Source organism: Vanessa atalanta, chromosome 3 (genome assembly GCF_905147765.1).
Source record: "Vanessa atalanta chromosome 3, ilVanAtal1.2, whole genome shotgun sequence".
Classification (NCBI taxonomy): Eukaryota; Metazoa; Arthropoda; class Insecta; order Lepidoptera; family Nymphalidae; genus Vanessa; species Vanessa atalanta.
Window position 1 is genome coordinate 8416838 of NC_061873.1, and position 22921 is coordinate 8439758.

Consider the following 22921-nt stretch of genomic DNA (forward strand, 5'->3'; position numbering starts at 1 on the left):
AAAGTTTGACTTGCCTTTTTTTAGTTAAATAATTGTTATTGTAAAATCTAAATAAGCAAAAGTATACACAAAGAATTAAATATTATATGCGAAGTAAATAATTATTATTATTTATATATCAATTATAAAATTAAAATAGCTAAGTATACAGTTAAGAACTGGTACCATGAGTATTGACATATTAATGGCGGAAAATTTATTCACTGTTGACATTTTCACAATGTACTGAGAGAGAAACAATAATTATATTTATGATGAAGCCCTACAAAAATAATTGTTTTATTTCTGAGCTTAAACCAAGTGCTATCACAATATTCTTTGTTGTATCAATAGCAGGGTAAACAATTTAAGAAAATGAACATTAACAAATGATAACATATTATTTTTAAAATTAGTGCTCTATTTGATAAACGCTCGCGGTTTACCTAGTCTACTTCTCAATATTCGGATTAAAATTCGAGTCAATTTGTTCCGTTTATAATTGTTTTCAATATAAATACATATATTGTTAGAAGAAAATTATAGTCACAAATAGCAGCACTGTGTATAATATAAGGATGACGGTTGGCGGTACTCTTCTATCCGTTTGGCGTTTAGCTGTCCGAATATCTAGCGACGGCCTGTCATAGAAGAAAAATGTCTGTTGGCCGCCATTACAATATTTTTTTAAATTATCATCTTCTTTTCAAATTATCATTTTCTATTTGTAATAATATATATATATTGAAAACAATTAGCAATTAATAGTTCTGCAACAACTATTTTATTTAAAGCAAGAAGCAGCATACGGTGTCATTTGCAATATAATTGAAGCTCTAAAAAGAACTGTCTTCAAAGAACACTATCTTCAATTCTTTTTTTTTTGTGTCTGTTCGATATTTGCTGTTGGTTGGCATTTCTGAAAGAGACTGAAGACTGCAAATTGTAGATCACGTTGAGTAGTTTGAACAAGAATCCTTATCAAATTACTAATGTTGAAGAAAGTATACAGTATGCATCAATGTGTAAACACTAAACTCTAACTACTCTCATGAGGTAAATCGGATCAATGCCAGCCGAACAACCCAACGTCTGCACATTTTTTTCGAATTGGCTTGTTATTGCCCCAAAGTCTAAACCTTTGACAGCTTCTACGGGCGAGCGAGGGAATTCAACTCCAACGTCGAGAGACGTCGACCTGTATTCGAGCATTCAGTCTTTTAAGTGTATCCTCTAAATATAGCGGAAATAAATAAACGTTCTTAATATAAAAATGACATATTAATTCTACCTATGTTTCTGATAACTTAGCTACAGTGTTTATTTTTCAGTAAGATTAATATATATATATATTTATAACTGTTGAATTGCTGTAATACTTTTAAAATATGTTTGTCAAACTGTACATTATATAATACTTGTCAAGATATGTCGAAAGTGTTAGTTAGAACTTCATTATGGATTTGCGACGAAGCTATCGGAACTTTGGAAGTTAAATAGTGGATATAAGTTGTGGATTAGCGTGGTAAACAAATATATATTAATAAAAAATTTTTAGTAGTGTACAATATAGCAGAGTTATTAAAAAATCGCAGAGTATGTAAATTAAGGATTTGTTTATCTTCATTTCTTCTTCAATTGGAATAGCCGGTATAGTATAATATGTATCATTTATTTTTATATATTTTATTTATTGGCGACACTGATCATTGGTGACAATTGAATTGACAGGTGTCTCAAGTGATTAGAGCATCATATTTTTTTTATTACACAAAGACAAAAGAGATTGTATAATAAATACGTATTGATAACGATTTAAGCAAAATGCTGGTAGTTTAGTGATTAGCGTCTGTTTTTAGTTTAAATTTCAATACGAAGTGACAATTTAATCAGTGTTGGCTGGCTTTGGGGCTTACAGCTCATAACAATGTCTGTTAATATTTATTTACCTTGATATAATGTTATTTTTATATTTTTACAAAAAAAAATATTTCTTTCAATATCATTCAAAATCTTGATTATGCAACGTTGGTTTTTTTTAGAAGATCGTAAGAAGAAAAAAATTAAATTGATACGAACAATGTCTGAAAAAATCAAGCCTGAAAAGTCCGAAATATTATCTCAAGAATGGACATTTACTGTATCTGTATCCAACATAGGATCTAAGGAGAAGGTGGTTATGGCAGGAAATATTGCTGAACTTGGAGAATGGGATTATAAAAAAGTCGTGCTGCTTAACCATGTAGAAGACACAGATATATGGACTAAAACAATAATAATTCCTAATACTTGTGATGTATTCTATCGCTATGCCATATGTATTATTAATGAAGAAACCAAAGATATAATAGTCCGCCGATGGGAAGCTAACATTCAACCTAGAGTTATCAAAGAAAATATGCTTCATCCAGTTACTGACACCTTTGGTGAATATGGTGGGAAACAAAATATCTGTAGGGGATGGCTGACATCCCAAAGCTTAGTCCAGTTCAAATTTAATAACAATCCTTTGAAACTAAAAAGTCGTTTTGTTGGTAGACTAATAAATATAAAGGTAACTCCTGTTAAGTTATCGTTTGGTGCTGAGCCTCAAATAGAGGATTCATCTCTTAGTACAGATACAGCAGATGTAGAAATTCCTGTAGGTGTATTTGTTGAAATAGCAACCCTTGATAATGACCCAGCTATTTGTAATCTTCAGCCTCAAGAACAATTTGGTCGAGAATATAAGCCAAATGATATCATGATAGTCAATGTCTTAGCACCAAACCCTAAAAGTCTTGCTTACCTCATAGATTTCTATTCCTATAGCACTCGTGCTTCTGTTGAAGAACCTCCATGTCATATAGGATATACATATGTTTTACCTAACATGTTCAAGCCTTCAGAAGGCTCATTGGAGTTACCAGTTACCTGTAATGTTAAGCATCGACCCCTTGGTACAATACAGTTTGAATATCTGATTGTATCTCCTATGGAGGATAGCCTCTGTAATATGGAAACAACTTATGCGAAGCACTGGGATCCATCTTGGACTGGTCTAGAAGTTGGCCACAGGGGATTAGGAGCAAGTTTTAAAACAAAAGAGTAAGTAAATTAATATATATTATATATTCTTAAAATTTATGAATTAACCTTTTTTTTAACTAGAAATTACAATAAATACAAGGTAATCTTTCTTGTTTATTTTGTTTATCTAACAAATATCTATACTTTTTGAATACAAAATAATATTTTGCCAATATGACTTGTAATAGAGACTAAATAGACACAGCTATCAATAATAAGAAGCTTTATGTTTGTAGCATGTTCAAATCATTTTATTTTTATATAAATTGTAATCCTTATTGTAACAAACTACTGCATAGTTTATCATAAGCCAGAAGGAAAAGGGCTAAATTATGATAATTGTTCTATAATGTTCCACAGGCTCAATTTCCTGCACTCCTTTAATCAAATTATAATACTTTGCAACAAAGCCTAATGCGAGAGATATTGAAGATCTTTGAAAGATCAGGTTCATGAAAAAAGTTAGGAATTGCTGTAAGATGTAGTATTAATTACGACAGGCAGAAAAATTACTTGACTTGTTTCAAGATTATAGTTATTCCATTATAATAATAAATAAAACTCACAGATTAATTTACCAAATGTACCCAAATGTGAAGATGGGTTGCGCAGTAATGGTTAAAATAGTCTCTTGTTTGTTGGTAGGGCCTACTTGTTTTGTTCTCCAAAATGTTTAAATATTTCAGGGGAAATGCAATTCGTGAAAACACAATAGCTTCCCTTAAAAAGGCAGCTGCCAGCGGGGCAGATATGCTGGAATTTGATGTGCAACTCAGTAAAGACATGATACCAGTAATTTATCATGATTTTCATGTCTGTATTTCAATGAAAAGAAAAAAAGAAGTTGACTTCACAGAAATGCTAGAATTGCCAGTCAAAGACTTGACCTTGGAGCATCTACAGAAACTTAAGGTATCGCGACAAAACTATTTCTCAAGTCTACATTTTTCATTGAATCGCCATAAAGTTTCTTCATTAATAATATAAATGCTTGCAACCAAGGTCTTTTCTTTATATTATTATTATTTTTTAACATATCAGTCATATTATAATATAAATTCCACTAAGTTAATAGGATTTTTATTTTATTATAAGTAATCTATGTAAGCTTCGCTAGTCATATTTAAACAACAGGAATAATTATATCTTTGAATCTTTAAAAATGATTCAAACATGTTATTATATAACATGTTTATTCTTGAAATTCATAAATTATTTTGTATTTGTTTGTCAGTAAATTATATATTATTTAATTTAATTATTTCATATTTTAGTTACAGTATTATTTTGTTAAGGCTCTTTAAGTTGAATAAATTTTAATAATATTTTACCCTTAATGTATTAGTTTTACATTTAAATATAATTTACGAATCACAGGCTATATCCTCCGTATATGACAAAAGGCCAGTGACCAATAAGAGTAGCCTAAGCCTAACTGGTGCTGTGTCTTCTATTATTGCAGAATCAATGCTTCCACTTTTCACACTATTGTTCGTTTCCAATCTGTTAATTATACATGTGCCTAAAATTATAATTTGAACTTATAGTGAAACTGCGTGTATATTTTATTAAAACTATTTATTTTTCTAATGTAACAAGATCTAAATGTGGCATAATAAAAAATATAAGGCTCTATACACATTCAGTACAAGTAAAACGTTCATATCTTTAACCGCCTCTTTATCTTTCCAGGTGTACCATTTAGTTGAAGGTCGTAACCATGAAACATTGTTTTTTGACGACGACTTAGAGGAACATCAACCTTTTCCAACACTTGAAGATGCACTCAAGAAACTAGATGAACATGTTGGTTTCAATATCGAACTTAAATGGACTATGGAGTTGAGTGATGGCACCTTTGAACTAAATAATCCTTTTGACATGAATACATACGTTGATAAGGTATTCATTAACCTTTAATACCATACTGAGGCATTGCATTATTTTTCTCTAATGTTTTTTTATTTCATGTTAGTATATTTTTCTTAACAGGTTCTAGAAGTCGTTTTGAAACATGCTGGTGAGCGTCGCATTGTTCTCTCCTGTTTCAACCCCGATATATGCACTATGGTCCGTAACAAACAAAACAAGTATCCTGTCATGTTTTTAACCGTGGTATGTGTGTTATATTAATAACAATGATTATTATTTTTTTTCTTTCTGAAAAATAGTTATTATAAATAATTGATAATTTTTCAGGGAGTTTCTGAAAAGTATCAACCATACCGTGATCCGAGATGCTTGACAATACCAGCGGCTGTCCAAAACGCTATTAGTTCCGATATTTTGGGCATTGTTGTCCACACTGAGGACTTACTCCGAGATCCTACCCAGGTACACCTAAGTCATTTCAAACTTCATCTGTTTTCTTTTTTAGTTTGTTTTACAATTATTACGAGTAATTATTGTAAGTGTCGATTAGTTCTTATCAATTATTTTTTTTACTCGTTTTGAAAAGTTCGCTTGTATGTGTATTTTTGTATACAAATCTCGTTATAGCAAACTAGTATTAAAATTAAAACATTACACCACTCTAGACTAATTTATTACAACGAACATTGAACTGATAAAAGATGTCACTAATTTGTTACTGATAGTGCGATAATTATATTACGTCATTAAGGTAAGAAATTTATTATAAATTATATAATAAAATTCATTACATTAATTTGTAAAACTATACAGGAATTATTATCTTTTTAGACGGTAATTTTTTTTTATTCGGTATTGAATATTAATTAATTTGATATCATGCTACTTTATGAACTTCTTGAAGTTAGTGAAATGTCGCCTCCAAATGTGCCATTGTCTCTTCTCCTTTTAAGAAAACTTTTGGAGCTTATTCCAACACGCTTATCCGATGTGGGTTAATACACATGTAGTAGATTTTCATTCGACACCAGCAGGTTTTCTCTCGTTTCTCATTAGCCCTAAGTACGAGATAAATTATAAACGCTTGCGGGTGTTTGAACTTCATTATCATCGGTTAAAAGTCACTTTGACTTTCCTAAATAAACATTTATTACAATGTAATATTAAATCGCTTTTAAAGACTAATGATATTGCGACGAAAATGGGCGTAAGAGGTAAATTAACTCATTAATTGAAGAGTAACGTAGCATAAATATTTTTTTATTGTTTGTTTTTTTTTTAATAAATAAACGATAAATATGCCTACATGCAAAAATTCTTGTCAGATTTTTGCATTAATAAAAGAGTTCCGATAATAAAGTGACCTACGAAACTTGTAAACATGTAATATTTTTTATCGAAGTTAATAAAAATAAAATATATTTCAGTTATCTCATATTATGGTTTATGATATCGCAATTCGCAATGAATAGGATAAAGATAATGTAAACAGTGTTTAATAAAGGCTATCATATATTGCCATCAATATTATTGACACGATAACAAACATTCAAGAGAAAAATTAGGCATGTGTCCGATATATCGAAACGAATCTAAAATCGGATATCGTCGGAATATCCGCTGTAACCGATTTGATGTTGATGGGTAACCGTTTTCACCGCATCTAAAAAACTACGAATATCGTTCTGATACGTCAAAGCATCCAAAGTAAGATAACATTAAACTCATGAAATATTCGCCCTATCTTTCTTTAAATTTACGATAACCCACATGGGAGAAAGAGAAGAAGAGAATGTTAAACCGATTTCGATATCACATTCGTTTCATCTCTTTCTCACAAACTGTACAATGTAAAGTTAAACAAAGATGGGTGACATCTGATATCGGATGTCAATACCGATATTGAATCCAAATATCCGTTACACAACCGATATCACAAAAATTGGATTTCGCCCATGCCTAAGGAAAATACGTGCTAACCATGGCCATTCGACCATTATAAGCAATATGGAAAATTTAAGAAACACAATATAAGAATTTCCATGTTTCGAACATTTGTTATTTTTGTATTGTTATATATTGAATATTGTTATAGATTTTTTTCATAATTATCTATATTTAGTCTTGTTTAGATACTCTTTACACTATAAACTGATTATTACTACAGAGTCCAATATACCCATAGACCATTTTTCTACTTTTTACTAATATATTATATTCTTAATATAAAAGCTCCCAAATAGCTACCAAATACAAAATCAGCTTACGAGGCAACGACAAAGGCCATTTTTATGGCATTGGTTGGCGGACGAGCATATGGGCCACCTGATGGTAAGTGGTCACCACCGCCCATAGACAAAGGCGCTGTAAGACCATTCCTTACATCACCTATGCGCCACCAACCCTGGGAACTAAGATGTTATGTTCCTTGTGCCTGTGATTACACTGGCTCACTCACCCTTCTAACCGGAACACAACAATACAGAGTACTTTTATTTAGCGGTAGAATATCTGATGAGTGAGTGGTACCTACCCAGATGGGCTTGCATAAAGTCCTACCACCAAGTAAAACTTTAAAGCTACATTTGACTTACAGCAACTTCACATAACAATTTTTTTATTGCAGGTGAAACTAGCAACAGACGTCGGCTTGGTCATATTTTGCTGGGGAGATGACAATAATGATAAGAATACTATAAAAAAGCTCAAGGAGATGGGCTTGCATGCCGTGATATATGACAAGCTCGACAAGTATACAACTAAAGAAGTCAAGGTAATTTTGTATTTCTTTGAATATATCAAAAAATACATAATTAATTGTAGAATTTAGCTCTGTTTTATCATTCTGCTTCACAATAGCGTTTTGTTTTATTTTTGGCTATATTATTTATATAGTATTTCGATGAGAATCGAACATTTAGCCACGCATGTCGCACATATCACAAACGAGACGTGCAGTACAAGGTCACGTACATGACACCTCGGTGCCTCGACACAATCGTATCTCTGCCTACTGAACGCGTGCCGCGTCCGCACAGGAGAGCATATTCCTGGTGGAGGCGCGCGAGTCGCAGCGGGAGCTCATCGGGCTGGCGGCGCTGGAGGCGTCCCCGCGCAGCGACAGCTCGGCGTCGGCGTCGGCGGCGAGCGCGGGCGACTCGGGCGCGCGCCGCTTCCTCGACCTGTCGCAGCGCCGCGAGCTGGCGGCGCGCTCCACCGTCACCTCGCTCGAGTCGCTCGCCTCCTCTATCGACATACGAGACGACCCGGCCGACAAAAACCTTAAACGCAACCGCGATCTCATCAGGAGTATCGATAAGGAGTCCCAGGTTAAGGAGCAGCGGAACTCGTTTAGAGGCCTCTTCGCGACTTGCGATGTCGATAAATCTAAAGGTTCCCCGAAAAAATCGCGGAAGGACGAGTAGATACGAGTGTACAAATTTATTTCCATGTAGTCACTAGATGATTTGCACAATGCATTATTTATTAATTTCCCTAGCGAGGCTTGCCACATTATCACATTTTGTACGCCAATCACTATATTTTATTATTTTTGTAACTACAAAAAACATTTTTTTAAGTGTATGTACGTAGGTCAATTTTAAAGTATTAAATCAATCAATGTATTATACATATTGTATTTTTTTATAAATAAATAATTGGTATGAGGAGTATGTTTCTGGTAAAAATAAAAAATCATAGCATTATTTCAATCACATTGGTATTTTATAATGGTCTACGGCAACACACGAGGAATACCAGTTATATTCTCTCTTATGGAATGTTCTCTCAGCCTATTTTTTTAATTGATAATTTTGTATAACCAGATTAGTCGAATTTATTAGGTATTAAATAATTTTAGTTATTTACTATTTCATGTATTATATAAAAATTGAAGTATCTTAAGTTTATGCGCATAGAACATTCATTTTACATCTTATTAGAACAAAATATAGTTTTTTATTAAAAAAAAAAAAACATAATTGTTTTGTAATATTTTAGTCTGTGATACAATAAAAGATAAATTAATGTTATATAAATCGTATATTTTTTACATGTGTATTATATAAACATATACAACTATAAATAAATATTTGATCACATCTAACTATATTTTTTTATTTTGACTGAACATGTCTGTGCTAAAGGATATAGCTGTTCCAACTGTAGCAGAGTAAAGGTACTTATTATATTTAAACATTTTGATTTCTTTCTTTCTTCATAATTGGGTTTTGGGAACTTTAAATGACTTTTATTATTATTATTAAGCAGATAGCATGCTCAACAATTTTGCTTTATTTTATTTTTCTACATATACATTTTTCATTAAAAAGTAAAAATGAAAATACTTACGTTTATAATACTTTTTCATTTTTTCAGGATATCCGAAACAGTATTGAAGCTATATCACATCCTTTGTCGTAATAAAAACATATTTTGTATTCAGGTCGTACAGATATTGTTTAACTAAAAATTGGGGTTGCAATTTTTTTGCAAAATAAGCCTCGCTGATAGACGTTATGACTTGCAATAAATTGTTAGATTAAAGAGCTAATAGTTCTCTTCAATTAGTACATTACATTTTATTAAAACAAGTTGAGTAGATTTCATATATTTATTAAATAACAAAAATGTGTATAAAGAATATATTATTAATGACTAAATATTATATGCATAAATAAATTTTGTAAAGGACGGAATGTTATCTTTAATCACAACAACTAGCTACCTTTTATAAAATTACTTGCAATTTTAAAACCTGCTATACACATATTTTAGATCACAATTTCGATTCCATTGCAATAAGTATAACATAAAAAAAATATTTTAAAAAATGTGATACATCCCTAAAATGATTGTGCGCAAAATTATTGCTACTTATTTCTTTCAAATATCAACAGATGTTAAACAATATTGAGCTTTGGCTTAGATTTTAAATCCCTACCTATTTTCGAATTCCAACCCTATCTATAAATTTATGTTTAATTAAACAGAATTACATAGTAGTAAATAATAAGAATGTAATGATACCATAAAATTTAAATAAATATATCTGAATTTAAATAATTACCTGTATGTATGTGTATATACAGTTTTTGTGCTCAAGACGACTAGTTTGATTTTAAATACTTAGTTTGTTATTATTTGTCTCTTTTAGGTACTTGTAAGAAAAACCAAGAGCAATAATAATTTTAGGTACAATGACTACACATTGCACAAAATATATAACAAAGGATGACAATCGGCTTTACTTTTAACTATATATCATGTTAAAATTACAAAATATATGAAGTAGAGATTATACAATAATATTATTAATTAGTATGTTGTTTTATTTTTATACCCATTACTTTGGATTTTATGTTTCAGGACTTATTGTGAATATGGTACCGATAAATCCACATAATATGTGAAATAACAATTTCCTTTTTATAATTAAATATAAAATCCACAATAATGAAATCACTCTAAACATGCAAAGTGGATTTCCATAGCAGACTTTGTTTCCATTTAATATATTCATACTTGTTATGTATATAATACCATAAGTATAATATAGTTTATAATGCAATATTTACAAAAAAAGTAATTTTGATATTAAATGAACACTTCATTGATAACAGTTATACATGTGCTCTCACAATATTATAATGTGCATTATCATCAAGTAAATAAAAATAATTTCACTATATTAAAAAAATAGAGTAGGAAAAAGAAAACAAGATTAATGATGCTTCTTATCAATGATAGGAATTTGGCACACAATAAACTTTAGTGATTTGAGCAGACCAATTTCTATATTAAGTTATATTAAATTTTTGAGCTATTATGCTGATTGCTTGTACCAATTAATATTTGGCTTATTTTTTTTGGAGTCGAACTAAAGTATTCAGCAATTTTATGAAAAATAAGTGTGTCTGTTGCCACAATGATTACAACTTTATAGGTAGAAACTATGTTAATTTTATAAAAATTTAATAAATTCCTTTATTTGATTTACTTTTTTCATAGCTCAAATTCCTTTCACTTAAAATTAAATGTATGATAGTAAGTAGGCTTTGGATGAAATAATTGCCTACTAATTTATATTATAGTATATAAAAGCCAAGCAATTTTGAAATAATCACCTGTCTTGTGTTTCAATATGTATCTAACATGGTAAAAAGTTAAAAAATGGTACATAGGTAAAAAGCCCTACTTTTTTCTGTATAGATTTAAGCGAATATATAAACATGTGAGCCTTACATATCCATTAAGTACAGTAACATCACTTTTACAGGTTAGTCTTAATATAAAATTTTTAGTCAACTTAAAATACAAGTAATATATATAATATAGTAAGTAATAAAAAGTACATAATAACATTTTATGTTAGACTAAAATATTTTTATGAGTTAGTACACAATTACAGTTTTTGTTTTATGACTTTGTTTATAAAATATCTACCAATTACATTATGTAGTCTTGCTATTTTGATATGTATTATTTTATGAATTGGTTAATTTATAAATAAAATTATTCTAACTTTTACAAACAAAAATATGTGGAGTTTTGAATGTTTGTAAATTAATTGATCCCATATTACGGCTAAATATCATCTTCTAGACAAAACTGTTAAATCTTAGTTAAGTAACTGCATTAGGTAAATATATTTATAAATAAAATGTATACCTATGTAATAAAGAATAATATGGACAATAATGTTACATAAATGTATAAGTACATTTAAACATTACTTAAAAACTGTTAAAAATAATTTAAATATCTAGTTAATTAAATATTATACAATTTTTATTATACTACTATAAATTCAAAATGGACGGACACATTACTATTTTTATAATATTTTTCAGTATAACTGAATACTTTGAGTAGGTAAAGTGAAAAACTTAGCTAATCCTCCAGGTGGCTTCGTTTTTAAGTGTTCTTCTATGAACTGACAAGGGCAGATGAATTTTTCGCCGTGGCGTCCGGGCACAGCACTGCTGAGATTCAATCTGTTTTTAACTGCATGCGATCCCCAACGACCAGCGTATCGTAAATATAGAAGCGCACCTCTCTCCTACATAGACATTTTTTATAAATTATAATTTATTTGAGCTTATCTTATGACGATAAATTTAAAAATATTGACTTGCCGAACTTAAGCGGTTTGGTCAATCGAGACCGCGCCGTCTGAGCCAGTTGTTGCACGGTGGACAACAGGCACGATTATCTTTGGGTTCTTTGTTCCGCAATATCTCCTCAATATACTGACAAGGACACAACGCATTAGCCAAGTGTCTTGGCGCAGCGGGATTCCCGCCATCCTCGTCTAGTGTCCAATCGAGTCGTCGTCGTAAGAAGTCTTTGCCCCACCGCTGAAGATACCGGAGGAACACTTGCTCTGCCATATCCTGCACATTTATATGCCTTGCTTACCCATTACGTACACCAAACACCACTACTATTACATACCAAACATTAATAAATAATATTAGATTAAATTATTGAGTATGATTTATTATGAAATAAGTGCTATGCCCTGTTCAAGTTAGCTTAATCTTTTTGACAGACGGGCTAGAGATGTGAAACAGAAAATATTACATATATAACAGTCGATGGAACGATGGGATGCGTAATTCAAATTTTTTTTACCTTATTTTTCTAAAAAGAGCTTTAGCAGCTAAAGAGACTACAACCACTAGCCAAAGAGACCCAACCAAAAGGACTCCCGTTCGTTACAATAACTTAACAATGATCTTTAATAATGATATTTTGTAATCGATATTTGTAACAGTTGTTTTTTAATGGCATTGGTTGGCGGACCAGCATATGGACCACCTGATAGTAAGTGGTCGCCACCGCCAATAGACAAAGGCGCTGTAAGAAATATTACCCATTCCTTACATCACCTATGCGCCCCACCAACCTTGGGAACTAAGACGTTATGCCCCTTGTGCCTGTGATAACACTGGCTCACTCACCCTTCTAACCGGAACACAACAATATAGAGTACTGTTGTTTGGCGGTAGAATATCTGATGAGTGGGTACCTACCCAGACGGGCTTGCACAAAGCCCTACCACCAAGTACCACCAAGTTACTGCCTGTTGTTGTACAAGCGTCTATTATTTTCATTTTTTTTCTATTTAAATTTTACTTTGAAGCAATAATATATAATAGAAAAAGTCTTAAAGTTTTCGAATTACGCTTGAATCTTTAGGGACTTTTGTATTATATATATTTTTTAAAATATTTTTACAATTTTTAAAATCATTAAATTAAGAAAATAATATGTTCGTCATTGCAAAGTTATGTCGATCAGAAAAAATAACATCTGTCAAAAAGATCAAGCTAAGTTGTACAGGGTATACATAAAATAATAATAATAATAATAATAACCTTGTTAGATTAGTTTATAGTGTTTTGAACATAATTATTATAGTTTTACTTTGGGAATTACTTTCGGAAAATTGTTGGAATATTCATATGTAACTTTATTATACATTATAATTGTGCCCTTGTTTATTTACCACCACAATTTATTTTACTCTTATTAATAATAACCAAATGCAGATTATAAAATTTTATTATGCATATATTGTTCCTAGTTTAGAAAAAAAATTACTTTATTAAGTGACCTTAATAAAGTAAAAGAAGTCGAAGCATTATTAAATATAAAGCTGTTAGTATTTAAAAAAAAATTATATGGTTAAAAAATATTAGTATTTTTATTATACAATACATAAAATATATGATTTTCAAATATATATGTATGTAAATGCAATTAAAAAGCGTGAGCACTGCAATGTTAGGGATATGGCATGTAAACAAAGTGATAAAGCGGAAACAATACTTTAAATTTAAAATGCACAAGTTTTAATAATGAAAACAAATATTAAATTTTTAGATTAATATTTATAATATTGCCTGTGAACACTGTGCCACAACTGGTTTTTGGTTTAAGGGTGTTTTTTTGGTTTTAGATTTAAATGATTTCTATCAATGAACAATTCAGAAAATGGTGATGTCCTTTTTTAGAAAATAATATTTTCTAAAAAAGACATCAGCATTTGTACATCTATTAAACTTGATACATGGTCAAGTGATTTCAAAACTACTATTAAATACAATAATTTATTTTTAAAATTCTTTTATAAACACATTAAAATTTCAACAAAATTAACATGGATTTTATTATGATAATATTTATAAACTATTTTAAGCAAAATAAAAGAATGTTTGTAAAGTTATAATCATAAGTTACCTGTTTCCGAGATAATCTTGTTGACTGACTGCCTTGTATGACAATATCATTAGTTGACACATCTAATCTTCGTTCCCAACCTTGCATTATAGTTTTGCCTTCTTCGCTATCAATAAATTGTTGTAAATGTGCTATGCACGGCCCCGAATCAAAATACATGTAGCATAAGTTTACTTTATGACATGATATTTTTCCTCTGTCATCTAATGCTAGCAAAAGTTTGTGCTTATTCAACAATTTATTAACACTTGCTAAACATTGCTCCAATCCTTTTGAGAGTTTTAACTTTATCCACATGCAAAGGAAAATGGCCATCGCATTTAGAACAAGCCACATAACTCCGAGTGAGAATAAAGTCAGACCAGTCAAGCCCGAAAATAGCAAAGTTAGGAGCACGAGAAATGCAATCGTAACCCAACAAATTAGAACTCTCTTATAGCAAATATTATACATTGTAAAACGAGCATCATTCACAAGCAGTTCCATCGCATGAACATATTCCTCAACAGTCAACTGTAAAAAGATAATAAGCTGTTTTGTGATTGGATGGTAATTGTGCATAATAACTAAGTTATTATGAATTTTAAGAGCAAAACATATAAAATTAAATTGTTACACCATTAATGGTGAACATAAAACTGGAATAATTCATAATATGCTATAATATTTATGTATAAGCTTGGTGAATATATTTTATTACATTTTACAAAGCTTAAAATGTTCGTAGGTAAATTTAAAATAAATTAATTTTGAAGTTATTAGATATTTATAATAGAATAATATCAATAATTCATATCATACTTCAATGTTTTGGTAAAACAGATAATAAATTTAATTGAAATATAAGTACAATATTTAATATTGTAGATATTTAATTTTGTGTAATATTCATTTAATAATTCAAATTCTATTAGCAGGAAAAATAAAGGTAGGTTTAAACTAATATTTATATTTGGTTCCATATAAATTAATCAGCAAAGAAATATTTATATTTACAGTTAAGCCCTGAGCCATCAGCTCCTCAGGGACAAGTTCTGGACGAAATCTTGCTGTGGTAATCCAGGGCCATTTCGTATTAGTAGGCAACAAGGTCACTATAACGTCGCCATTAGCTGCACATACAAGACATTTATATAGTACATGGTAGTATAGAATATTTGATTACTATAATATATCATTTGATATGACTTACAAAAACCATGGCGGGCATTGATATATTCAACATTTTTCATAACAGCACTTTGCGACAGAGGTTCGATATTATTTTCGCTGCGATCTAAGTTCACATGTACTGTTTCAGTTTTAAGTACAGCAGGTATAGCAGAATTCGAAGCCGTAGTTTGTCTTATAGTACTAACGGCTGATTCATCCGACACCTTTGATTTTAATTTTAAATCACTTTGTTGTGGAGATTCATCATCAAACTTAACCCAATTTTTTCTATCTTCATCTTTGTTTAAATTACCATTTGTTTCAATAGCTTCAAGTGACTTTTCTTCCGCATTACTCATTATAACTAAATTTTGTTAAAAATATGTGGATAAAAATAAGCACAACAAAAATAGGTAAGAAAACGTAGTATCAATTATCAGATTGTGTACTTTTTAGTTATTATCACGTCAAGTCACAGATGTCAGTCACGAGTCTGCCATTCGATTAAATTCATTAGACACTAATGAAGTAATGGCTAGGTCTGCTAAAATAATGACGTATATTTGCATTCATCATTCTATTAAAAATGTGTCACAAAGAAATGGTTTTATTAGGTCTATCAATGAAAAATGTACTGTTAAATATATTAAACGCTAAGTGCATAGTCATAATTATAACGATCTTATTAAATAAATAAATGTCCTTTTAATTACATGGCAAGACCGTGTTCATTTTTGACAGTTACATTCTACCTTCTAAGTTCTAAGGCTAATCCTAGGGCTTTGTGTTGGAAATTGCGTAAAAGTTAACATTAAAATATGTGATAAAAATAAAATGAGACTACCTGATCTTATTTAATTGTCTTATTTACGATTTCTTACATACATTATCTTTCCGTGAATGCTTTTTTGTATACGATATATGTCATGCTTTTTAAAAATAGTTACATTCTATGGCACTTGCCTTGTGTCTTAGTGATGCTAATAAATCAAGAATAGCCATATTATATAATATTTTATATCCTCTAAAATATTAATAAATAATATAATTTTAATAATTCTAAATACCTATATATTTGAACAGAAATTAATGTTTTTTATTTCGTTCATAGATAATTCAATAATCAAATAAATATTCACGGAATTTATTACAATAAATAGATATTGAAGTAAAATAAGCTTCATTTATTATTCTTAGGCTTCCGATATTGAACCTTATGCGACACGGATTTAACACAATAAATAAGTTGTTAATTTTATTTTGAAAACAGACATTATGATGTAATGTCTTTTAATATTTTTATGTATATACTCTTATACAAACTTGGTATGACAAACAAGTGTATTATTTTTACGATTTTGTTTGTCATAAAAACTACACAATTGAAATCAAAGTTAACATAGTAGCAAACAATTATTTATTGCATCAATTATGCATAGAAACCGTCAACATAACAAAAAAAAATTATTCGAACTATTTTTCTTTCTATACAACCATAAAAAACGATAATTGATACATTCGATCAATCAGTGTTAATAATCGAATCGATAATCAAAATGTTACCGCAATCACTAGATCCACTTTCATCTATCAAAAAGCGAATACTTCTTGGACCTGTATAAGTATATAAAATAACGTTAACACACACACTACAACTACATATTCTATAATTATATAGCTGGTTTAGCAATTATATTTCGATGTCATAGTTTAATAAACTTTTATTATTTTGTCTAAGCCTAGTACGGGTGCCTTGTTACCGTTTGTAATGATTTAATCAATAAAACATTATTTGAATTCATTTTCCTTCCTTGAAATTTCTGATAAAGGTAATATCTTTATAATATTAAAGTAGTTAGAACTTTAAATTTTAACATAATTAAAATCCTATCAATTACTTTGAAAACCTGGAGCAGCCACTCGTCTATACTATCGCCTCTACCTGCCCGAAATGTTGTTTAACCGGTTTCGTTGTTCTCTTGGCCTGCATAGTCCGCAAAATCACTCCCACTAGCCGGTTCGCTCGCCCATCGCACAATCTTTCTACCGTTCATTAAATCGGGCTGTTTTTTTATAATTTTTATGTGATCAGTTAAAAAGTTAATTCATACTAGCTAGTCTCAAATCTTTATTACATTATATTATAAGCACTTAAAATTGAATATATGTGTTTTTTTTGCGGTCCGTTTCTAAATACATGTTAAAGTGTAACCGTTCATTAGAGTTGAAGGACAAATTTTATGCACGACATAGCAAACTATTATGAAAAATTTAGATCATACAAACATGGAATCTTTACCTAAGCAGTTTGTTTTAGCAATGAGAACACTATTCGATATAATGGATGATAAACACACAGGGTATGTAAAGTTAACAGATATAGAAAATCGATGGCGCGATGACCGTACTAAAGGCCTTCCCCGTGGTGTTATTGAAAGTCTTCAAAAGGTTGCTTCTCATGATGGTTTATTAACATTTGAAAGTTTTTGTACTGGCCTCAAAATTTGTCTGCTACGAAACCAAGTCCAAAATGCGTCTGGTAAAATAAATACAATAAATGAAGGTATTGACAGTGTTGGAATTAATTCTCAAATGAATACGCAAATTCATCGACCTCCATCGGCCCCAATCATTGATCTAGATAATTCACACAATACTAGAAATTGGAATTTAATGAGAAACACTGGAAATTCTACACATCGAACTACTAGCATGCCTCAATTAATTGAAGACAAGGATAATGCATTACCAGAGCTATTGCAAACTGGAAAAGGAACTACTGTATCTAAGCATGACACTTCTCAATCTCTTAAGATTTATGGCCCTCCAAAGCCTCCAAGACTAGAGAAAAATGCAATGGAACGAAAAGAAACTTCGAGAAGTATTTACAAATCAGAAGAGGCGGGTTTAGAAAGTGATGATATAGGAGAACCTAAAATAGATTTTGAAGAGATGACGAGATCAATAGAAGGACAAGACCGTGGCCTCGGCGATGGCCGATCTGCTAATGGAACACAACCAAATCTACGAAAAACCTCCCGAAGACGAGAGCCTCGTCGGCATACCTTACACAACGGTGTAGATTATAATTTATTAAAGAAAATGAAGCAAATTGAACAAGAAAAAGACGTTTTATTACAGGGATTAACCGCTGTTGAAGAAGCCAGAGAGTGGTACTTAAAACAATTGACAGAAGTGCAAGACAAAATGCGATACGCAGGCAGAATGGGCGCATATGTGGTAATGGATAAATCAATACCGTATTTTATATTATAACTCAGTTTATATTATTTTTTTCAATTTTAACTTTCTCTACGTGTTTTGATCCCTTGTGATATGAATTATCCGAGCGAGATGACGGTTAATCCTACGGTGTTAAATTATATATATATATATGTATAACAGCTTTGAACAAATTCACTTGGCATTCCTATTTCTCATGATTACATTTTACACAAGCAAACCTGTACCTGATTAACCTCTAGCTAAAAATAATTAAGTAAAAGTTTTTACATATATGCATTTTATCTATTATTTGCATGTGTTTTTAATAATTATTATATTTATTTTGAGGATTAGCATTTAGTATCTACAGCGTTAAAAATTACGAAAATAATGTAAATTAAGTATGTTTAATATTTTAATTATATACATAAATAATATGAAGCCTAGGAAACTAAGTTGTTATGAATGAATGAATGAAGAATATGTTATAAATCGGGCACCCACCTATCCAGGGCTTACACAATGCCATACCTACTACCGAGTGAAACAAAGAGTAATTTTATTTAATGTAAAATATTTAATTTTCAAATATTATTGGTTAAAAATTATTTTTTGCATCTCCATACATAACATCCTTCTTGAAACTGTATTCGGAACCAACACTCGTTCCGTGCCCTCTTTTTATTGAAATAGTAGTTAGAAGGCGTGCATCCTAAACGATGATTACGGATTCGAACCCTACCTGGGTTCATGACCACGGAATTTTCATGTTCTTAATTTGTGTCTCTAATTCATCTCGTGCTCAATAGTGAAGGAAAACATCGTGAGAAAACCTCCATATATCTAATTTCAATTAAATTCTGTCACATGTGTAAACACCAACTTGCTCTGTAGCAGCGTGTTGAGATAAGCTCCAAATCTTTTTCGCAAAAGGGAGTTGAGGCCTTAGCCTTTTTTTACACGAGACGAATTATAAAAACAAAAAGAAAATGAAAAGCCAGTGGTGCTTGCCCGGGCTTGAATCCGGAATCTTCAGGTAAAGTTTATATAATGTAACAATAGGGTCATCTTTATTCAAATTCCACATATTCTTTGGAATGTGGGAGTAAGTAAAGTTAAAATAATACGAATCTATGGAAGAAATATGAGACTAAATACGTTTTTACTAATGATTCTGAAACTATCATTATTATATCTGTAAATATCCTTATTATAGTAGTTTCTATCCGAAGCTTGCTCCGCAGGTGAAGTAGCTTAAGGTCAAGTACCTTAATCGTTTTCTGAACTACAATATACATAATTATCTATATAAGATTTTACTATGATCGGTTGAGTAGTTCAAACTAAAATCCAGTTAATTTTCACGTACAATTAATATCATAAGCATATATATACGAATATATTATTTTTATATTAGTAGTTTTTTTTTTTAGTTGTAACAATTTTTTTTTATCAAAAATAATTAATTTATCTTGTTAAAGGAGCCATGGAATGAAGCACATCAAGAGCGCTTAGAATTACTACGTGCGCGAATCTTAGAACTTAATCGACAACTTGGAGCGCTGGCAGCTGGGTGGCGCCACGGACCACTCTCATTACACATGAATCTTGCTTTGCCAACATCATTAAACACTTTACCAACACCTAATAATGCAGCTGTTCTACGATCTCAAAATCGAATGCTAGCAGAGGTCAGATTAGTTTTAGATCATAAAACGATTGATAGAAACCATGGTCATCTCACCAATAAAGTCATATTTAATGATATTTCACCATATTATTCATAAATATTTTTTAAGTTTTGGTGGTTCGATTTATTGGTTATGTACTTACTGGTTTTATTAAAACTATTTTATTTTAAACAAAATGAAGCATGAAAGTCACATTTTACAGAAATACCAAAGGCTAACTTTCAGCTCACTATCAATTTATTTTACTTTAATTTTATCAAAGATAATTTTATTAAATGAGTAAAAGCTATTGTAGTTAACGTTATCTTATATATTACATTTCTAAATTAAATGAAATAACTTTTATTGCAGGAAGTCAACCGTAAAAATGAAAGAATATCAGTCTTAGAGAGAGAAAAATCTGCGCTGATAAGAGAACTATTACTACAAAGAAATAGAACAAAATTATTGGATAACTTTACATAACAATTACTTTTAAAATATTTTTATTAATTTGTGATGTTGAAGGTTTAAGTGCCATGTATAAAATATAATTATATTATAAATAAATAAAAAAATAACCAAACTTTCTGTATTACTTTATTTCACTATTCTAATTTGTTATAAATAATATCTAATTTATATTTTTATTATACAAAGAATAATCATATTCCCTAAATGGTACATCGTAAGTTAAATATCCTTGATTCCAAGCTTTTTCAATAGCTAGTAACAGTTCTTTATGTTTCTTTTGACAAAGTCCAGTTTTAAAGGCATCCAATATCTGGAACGATTTGTAATTGTTAATTAAATACTATTTGATGAACTAACAATTCTTTTTTTAAAAGATTCTTGTAAAAAACAATACATATGTCTTTTAGTAATTAACTCAAACAGAATATTTATTCAATATTTTCGAAATATAATTTCAATATGATCATAGTGTCATATTTTTTTAACTTACAATATTAAGGTGTACATCATTGTTTGTAATGTTTCATAGCATGCAATCATCACTACATCTAAATATAATAAAAATATATACTGTCTAAAGCAAAAACTATAATGGAACTCAATGGATATAACTATATGATTATACTATCAATACTATTAGGCTCTTTAATGCAATTGCTAGACTAATAATATATTTATTAATATTTGGCAGAGACATAACAAAATTAAATACATTTTTAGAGAAACTAGTTGTCACACATTGTTTCATTTGCCTTTTAAGCATTGGTTATCAGGTATTCTATACTAAAAATACCCTTTTCTCTTCTTAGCGGTTCAAGCTTGCTTTTTAGCAAATTTTACTATATGCAGTAGTTTGGCCATAGAAGTGTTACAGACAGTAAGAGTAACATTTACATTTATAATATTAGTTAAGATACCTAAAAAGCTATTAGGACTTTAAAACTAAAAAAAAGCAGTCATAAGTTTTTGTTAATTAATATATATATGTAAATTGTTGTATATGTGTATGTTATTGAGATACAACTTTATCTCAAGAAATAAATAATATAAATTTACTCACATGTCCTGTGTATTCTGATATAAATTGTTCAAGTAATTTTGTGTTTCTAGGTTCTAGAACGAGATACTCATCTCGACATATTGGGCAAGGATTGCCCGTCGATATGACTCCATTGCGCACACATGATCTTCTCGTATGCTTTGGCGCGACACCACCCCTATGATTTCGTCTATATAAAAACCAGACGGGGTTATCTCCGTAAGTTTGTTTGTACGCTCTACTTTGCAGATATCTTATACTAGTTTCAACGGGGACTGATTTTGTTCGATCTTTTAAGGGATCAATCGAGTTCTGTTGATCATCAGCAGATTCACTGGGCTGATCTGAATAAAATCGAATATTTCTGATAGTTCTTATGTCTGACAACGTTACCCTTTTAAAAAGCATACGAACACTGGTTACAAGCGACATATTTTACGCACACAATATCTCAGCTTTATAAAATTCAAAGTAATATATATTACGGAAAAGTTAAATAATTGAATTAGCATGTGTTGTTAGAATTTTCATTAGAAAATGATTGTCAACGTCAAATTGAAATGTTAATTTTTTTTTCCTACGTGACATTGGCGAAATAATCTGTGCCCTGTCGGCGCAACTAAAGGCCATTAAACTAAGAATTGAATTTATTTTACTTATATATATATATTTTATTTTTTTTGATAATTGATCTTATTTAAGCTATGAAAATTACCAGAGTAGAGGTATGGAGATATATTATTACGTAATAAAAAAGTAAGTTGGTATGAAATGTGTCCCTCAAAATGTTTCAAATTTATATGGCGCTGTTGGAGTTAGACGGCAAAATTTAAGGCATTAGCATTAGCAGCCCGTAAATGTCCCACTGCTGGGATAAAGGCCTCCTCTCCCTTTGAGGAGAAGGTTTGGAGCATATTCCACCACGCTGCTCCAATGCGGGTTGGCGGAATACACATGTGGCAGAATTTCGTTGAAATTAGACACATGCAGGTTTCCTCGCGATGTTTTCCTTCACCGCCGAGCACGAGATGAATTATAAACACAAATTAAGCACATGAAATTTCAGTGGTGCCTGCCTGGGTTTGAACCCGAAATCATCGGTTAAGATGCTCAATTTTAATTTAAGGAAACGCGCTAATACTCGATACAATATAACTAAATAGAAAGTAGCAAAGTAATAGTAATCTGCTAT

At 30.4% G+C, this 22921-nt stretch overlaps 4 protein-coding genes across 10 annotated transcripts; 2 read left to right on the forward strand and 2 right to left on the reverse strand.

Moving 5' to 3' along the window:
• The first annotated feature begins 1717 nt into the window (after nucleotides 1–1717).
• LOC125076932 (glycerophosphocholine phosphodiesterase GPCPD1) lies at nucleotides 1718–9674 on the forward strand. Of its 4 annotated transcripts, XM_047688674.1 has the most exons (9): nucleotides 1718–1908; nucleotides 2022–3066; nucleotides 3735–3960; nucleotides 4741–4950; nucleotides 5041–5163; nucleotides 5248–5382; nucleotides 7547–7693; nucleotides 9069–9100; nucleotides 9301–9674. In XM_047688674.1, the coding sequence occupies exons 2-8, from the start codon at nucleotides 2060–2062 to the stop codon at nucleotides 9096–9098; spliced, it is 1878 nt and encodes a 625-aa protein (XP_047544630.1). In that variant the 5' UTR covers nucleotides 1718–1908; nucleotides 2022–2059; the 3' UTR covers nucleotides 9099–9100; nucleotides 9301–9674. The 4 variants fall into 4 exon arrangements, with proteins under 4 accessions (XP_047544630.1, XP_047544628.1, XP_047544629.1 ...); XM_047688672.1 differs by lacking the exons at nucleotides 9069–9100; nucleotides 9301–9674 and adding an exon at nucleotides 7959–8928 and having other exon boundaries at nucleotides 1719–1908; XM_047688673.1 differs by lacking the exons at nucleotides 9069–9100; nucleotides 9301–9674 and adding an exon at nucleotides 7959–8928 and having other exon boundaries at nucleotides 1719–1908; nucleotides 2025–3066.
• A 2057-nt stretch (nucleotides 9675–11731) lies between these two features.
• LOC125076982 lies at nucleotides 11732–15865 on the reverse strand. 3 transcript variants are annotated; one of them, XM_047688747.1, is made up of 5 exons: nucleotides 15362–15862; nucleotides 15166–15281; nucleotides 14170–14682; nucleotides 12060–12317; nucleotides 11858–11983 (listed from the first exon to the last, which is right to left on the reverse strand). In XM_047688747.1, exons 1-4 carry the CDS (start codon nucleotides 15678–15680, stop codon nucleotides 12078–12080), a joined length of 1188 nt encoding a protein of 395 aa, XP_047544703.1. In that variant the 5' UTR covers nucleotides 15681–15862; the 3' UTR covers nucleotides 11858–11983; nucleotides 12060–12077. The 3 variants fall into 3 exon arrangements, with proteins under 3 accessions (XP_047544704.1, XP_047544703.1, XP_047544702.1); XM_047688748.1 differs by lacking the exon at nucleotides 12060–12317 and having other exon boundaries at nucleotides 11732–11983; nucleotides 15362–15865; XM_047688746.1 differs by lacking the exon at nucleotides 11858–11983 and having other exon boundaries at nucleotides 15362–15864.
• Nucleotides 15866–16948: 1083 nt separating this feature from the next.
• LOC125077107 (suppressor APC domain-containing protein 2) lies at nucleotides 16949–20750 on the forward strand. Of its 2 annotated transcripts, XM_047688912.1 has the most exons (4): nucleotides 16949–17150; nucleotides 17639–18561; nucleotides 20028–20237; nucleotides 20589–20750. In XM_047688912.1, the coding sequence occupies exons 2-4, from the start codon at nucleotides 17641–17643 to the stop codon at nucleotides 20700–20702; spliced, it is 1245 nt and encodes a 414-aa protein (XP_047544868.1). In that variant the 5' UTR covers nucleotides 16949–17150; nucleotides 17639–17640; the 3' UTR covers nucleotides 20703–20750. The 2 variants fall into 2 exon arrangements, with proteins under 2 accessions (XP_047544868.1, XP_047544866.1); XM_047688910.1 differs by lacking the exon at nucleotides 16949–17150 and having other exon boundaries at nucleotides 17308–18561.
• Nucleotides 20751–20800: 50 nt separating this feature from the next.
• LOC125077148 (28S ribosomal protein S18b, mitochondrial) lies at nucleotides 20801–22267 on the reverse strand. The gene is made up of 2 exons (XM_047688973.1): nucleotides 21751–22267; nucleotides 20801–21000 (listed from the first exon to the last, which is right to left on the reverse strand). The coding sequence occupies exons 1-2, from the start codon at nucleotides 22159–22161 to the stop codon at nucleotides 20851–20853; spliced, it is 561 nt and encodes a 186-aa protein (XP_047544929.1). The 5' UTR covers nucleotides 22162–22267; the 3' UTR covers nucleotides 20801–20850.
• Between the last annotated feature and the right edge of the window lie 654 nt (nucleotides 22268–22921).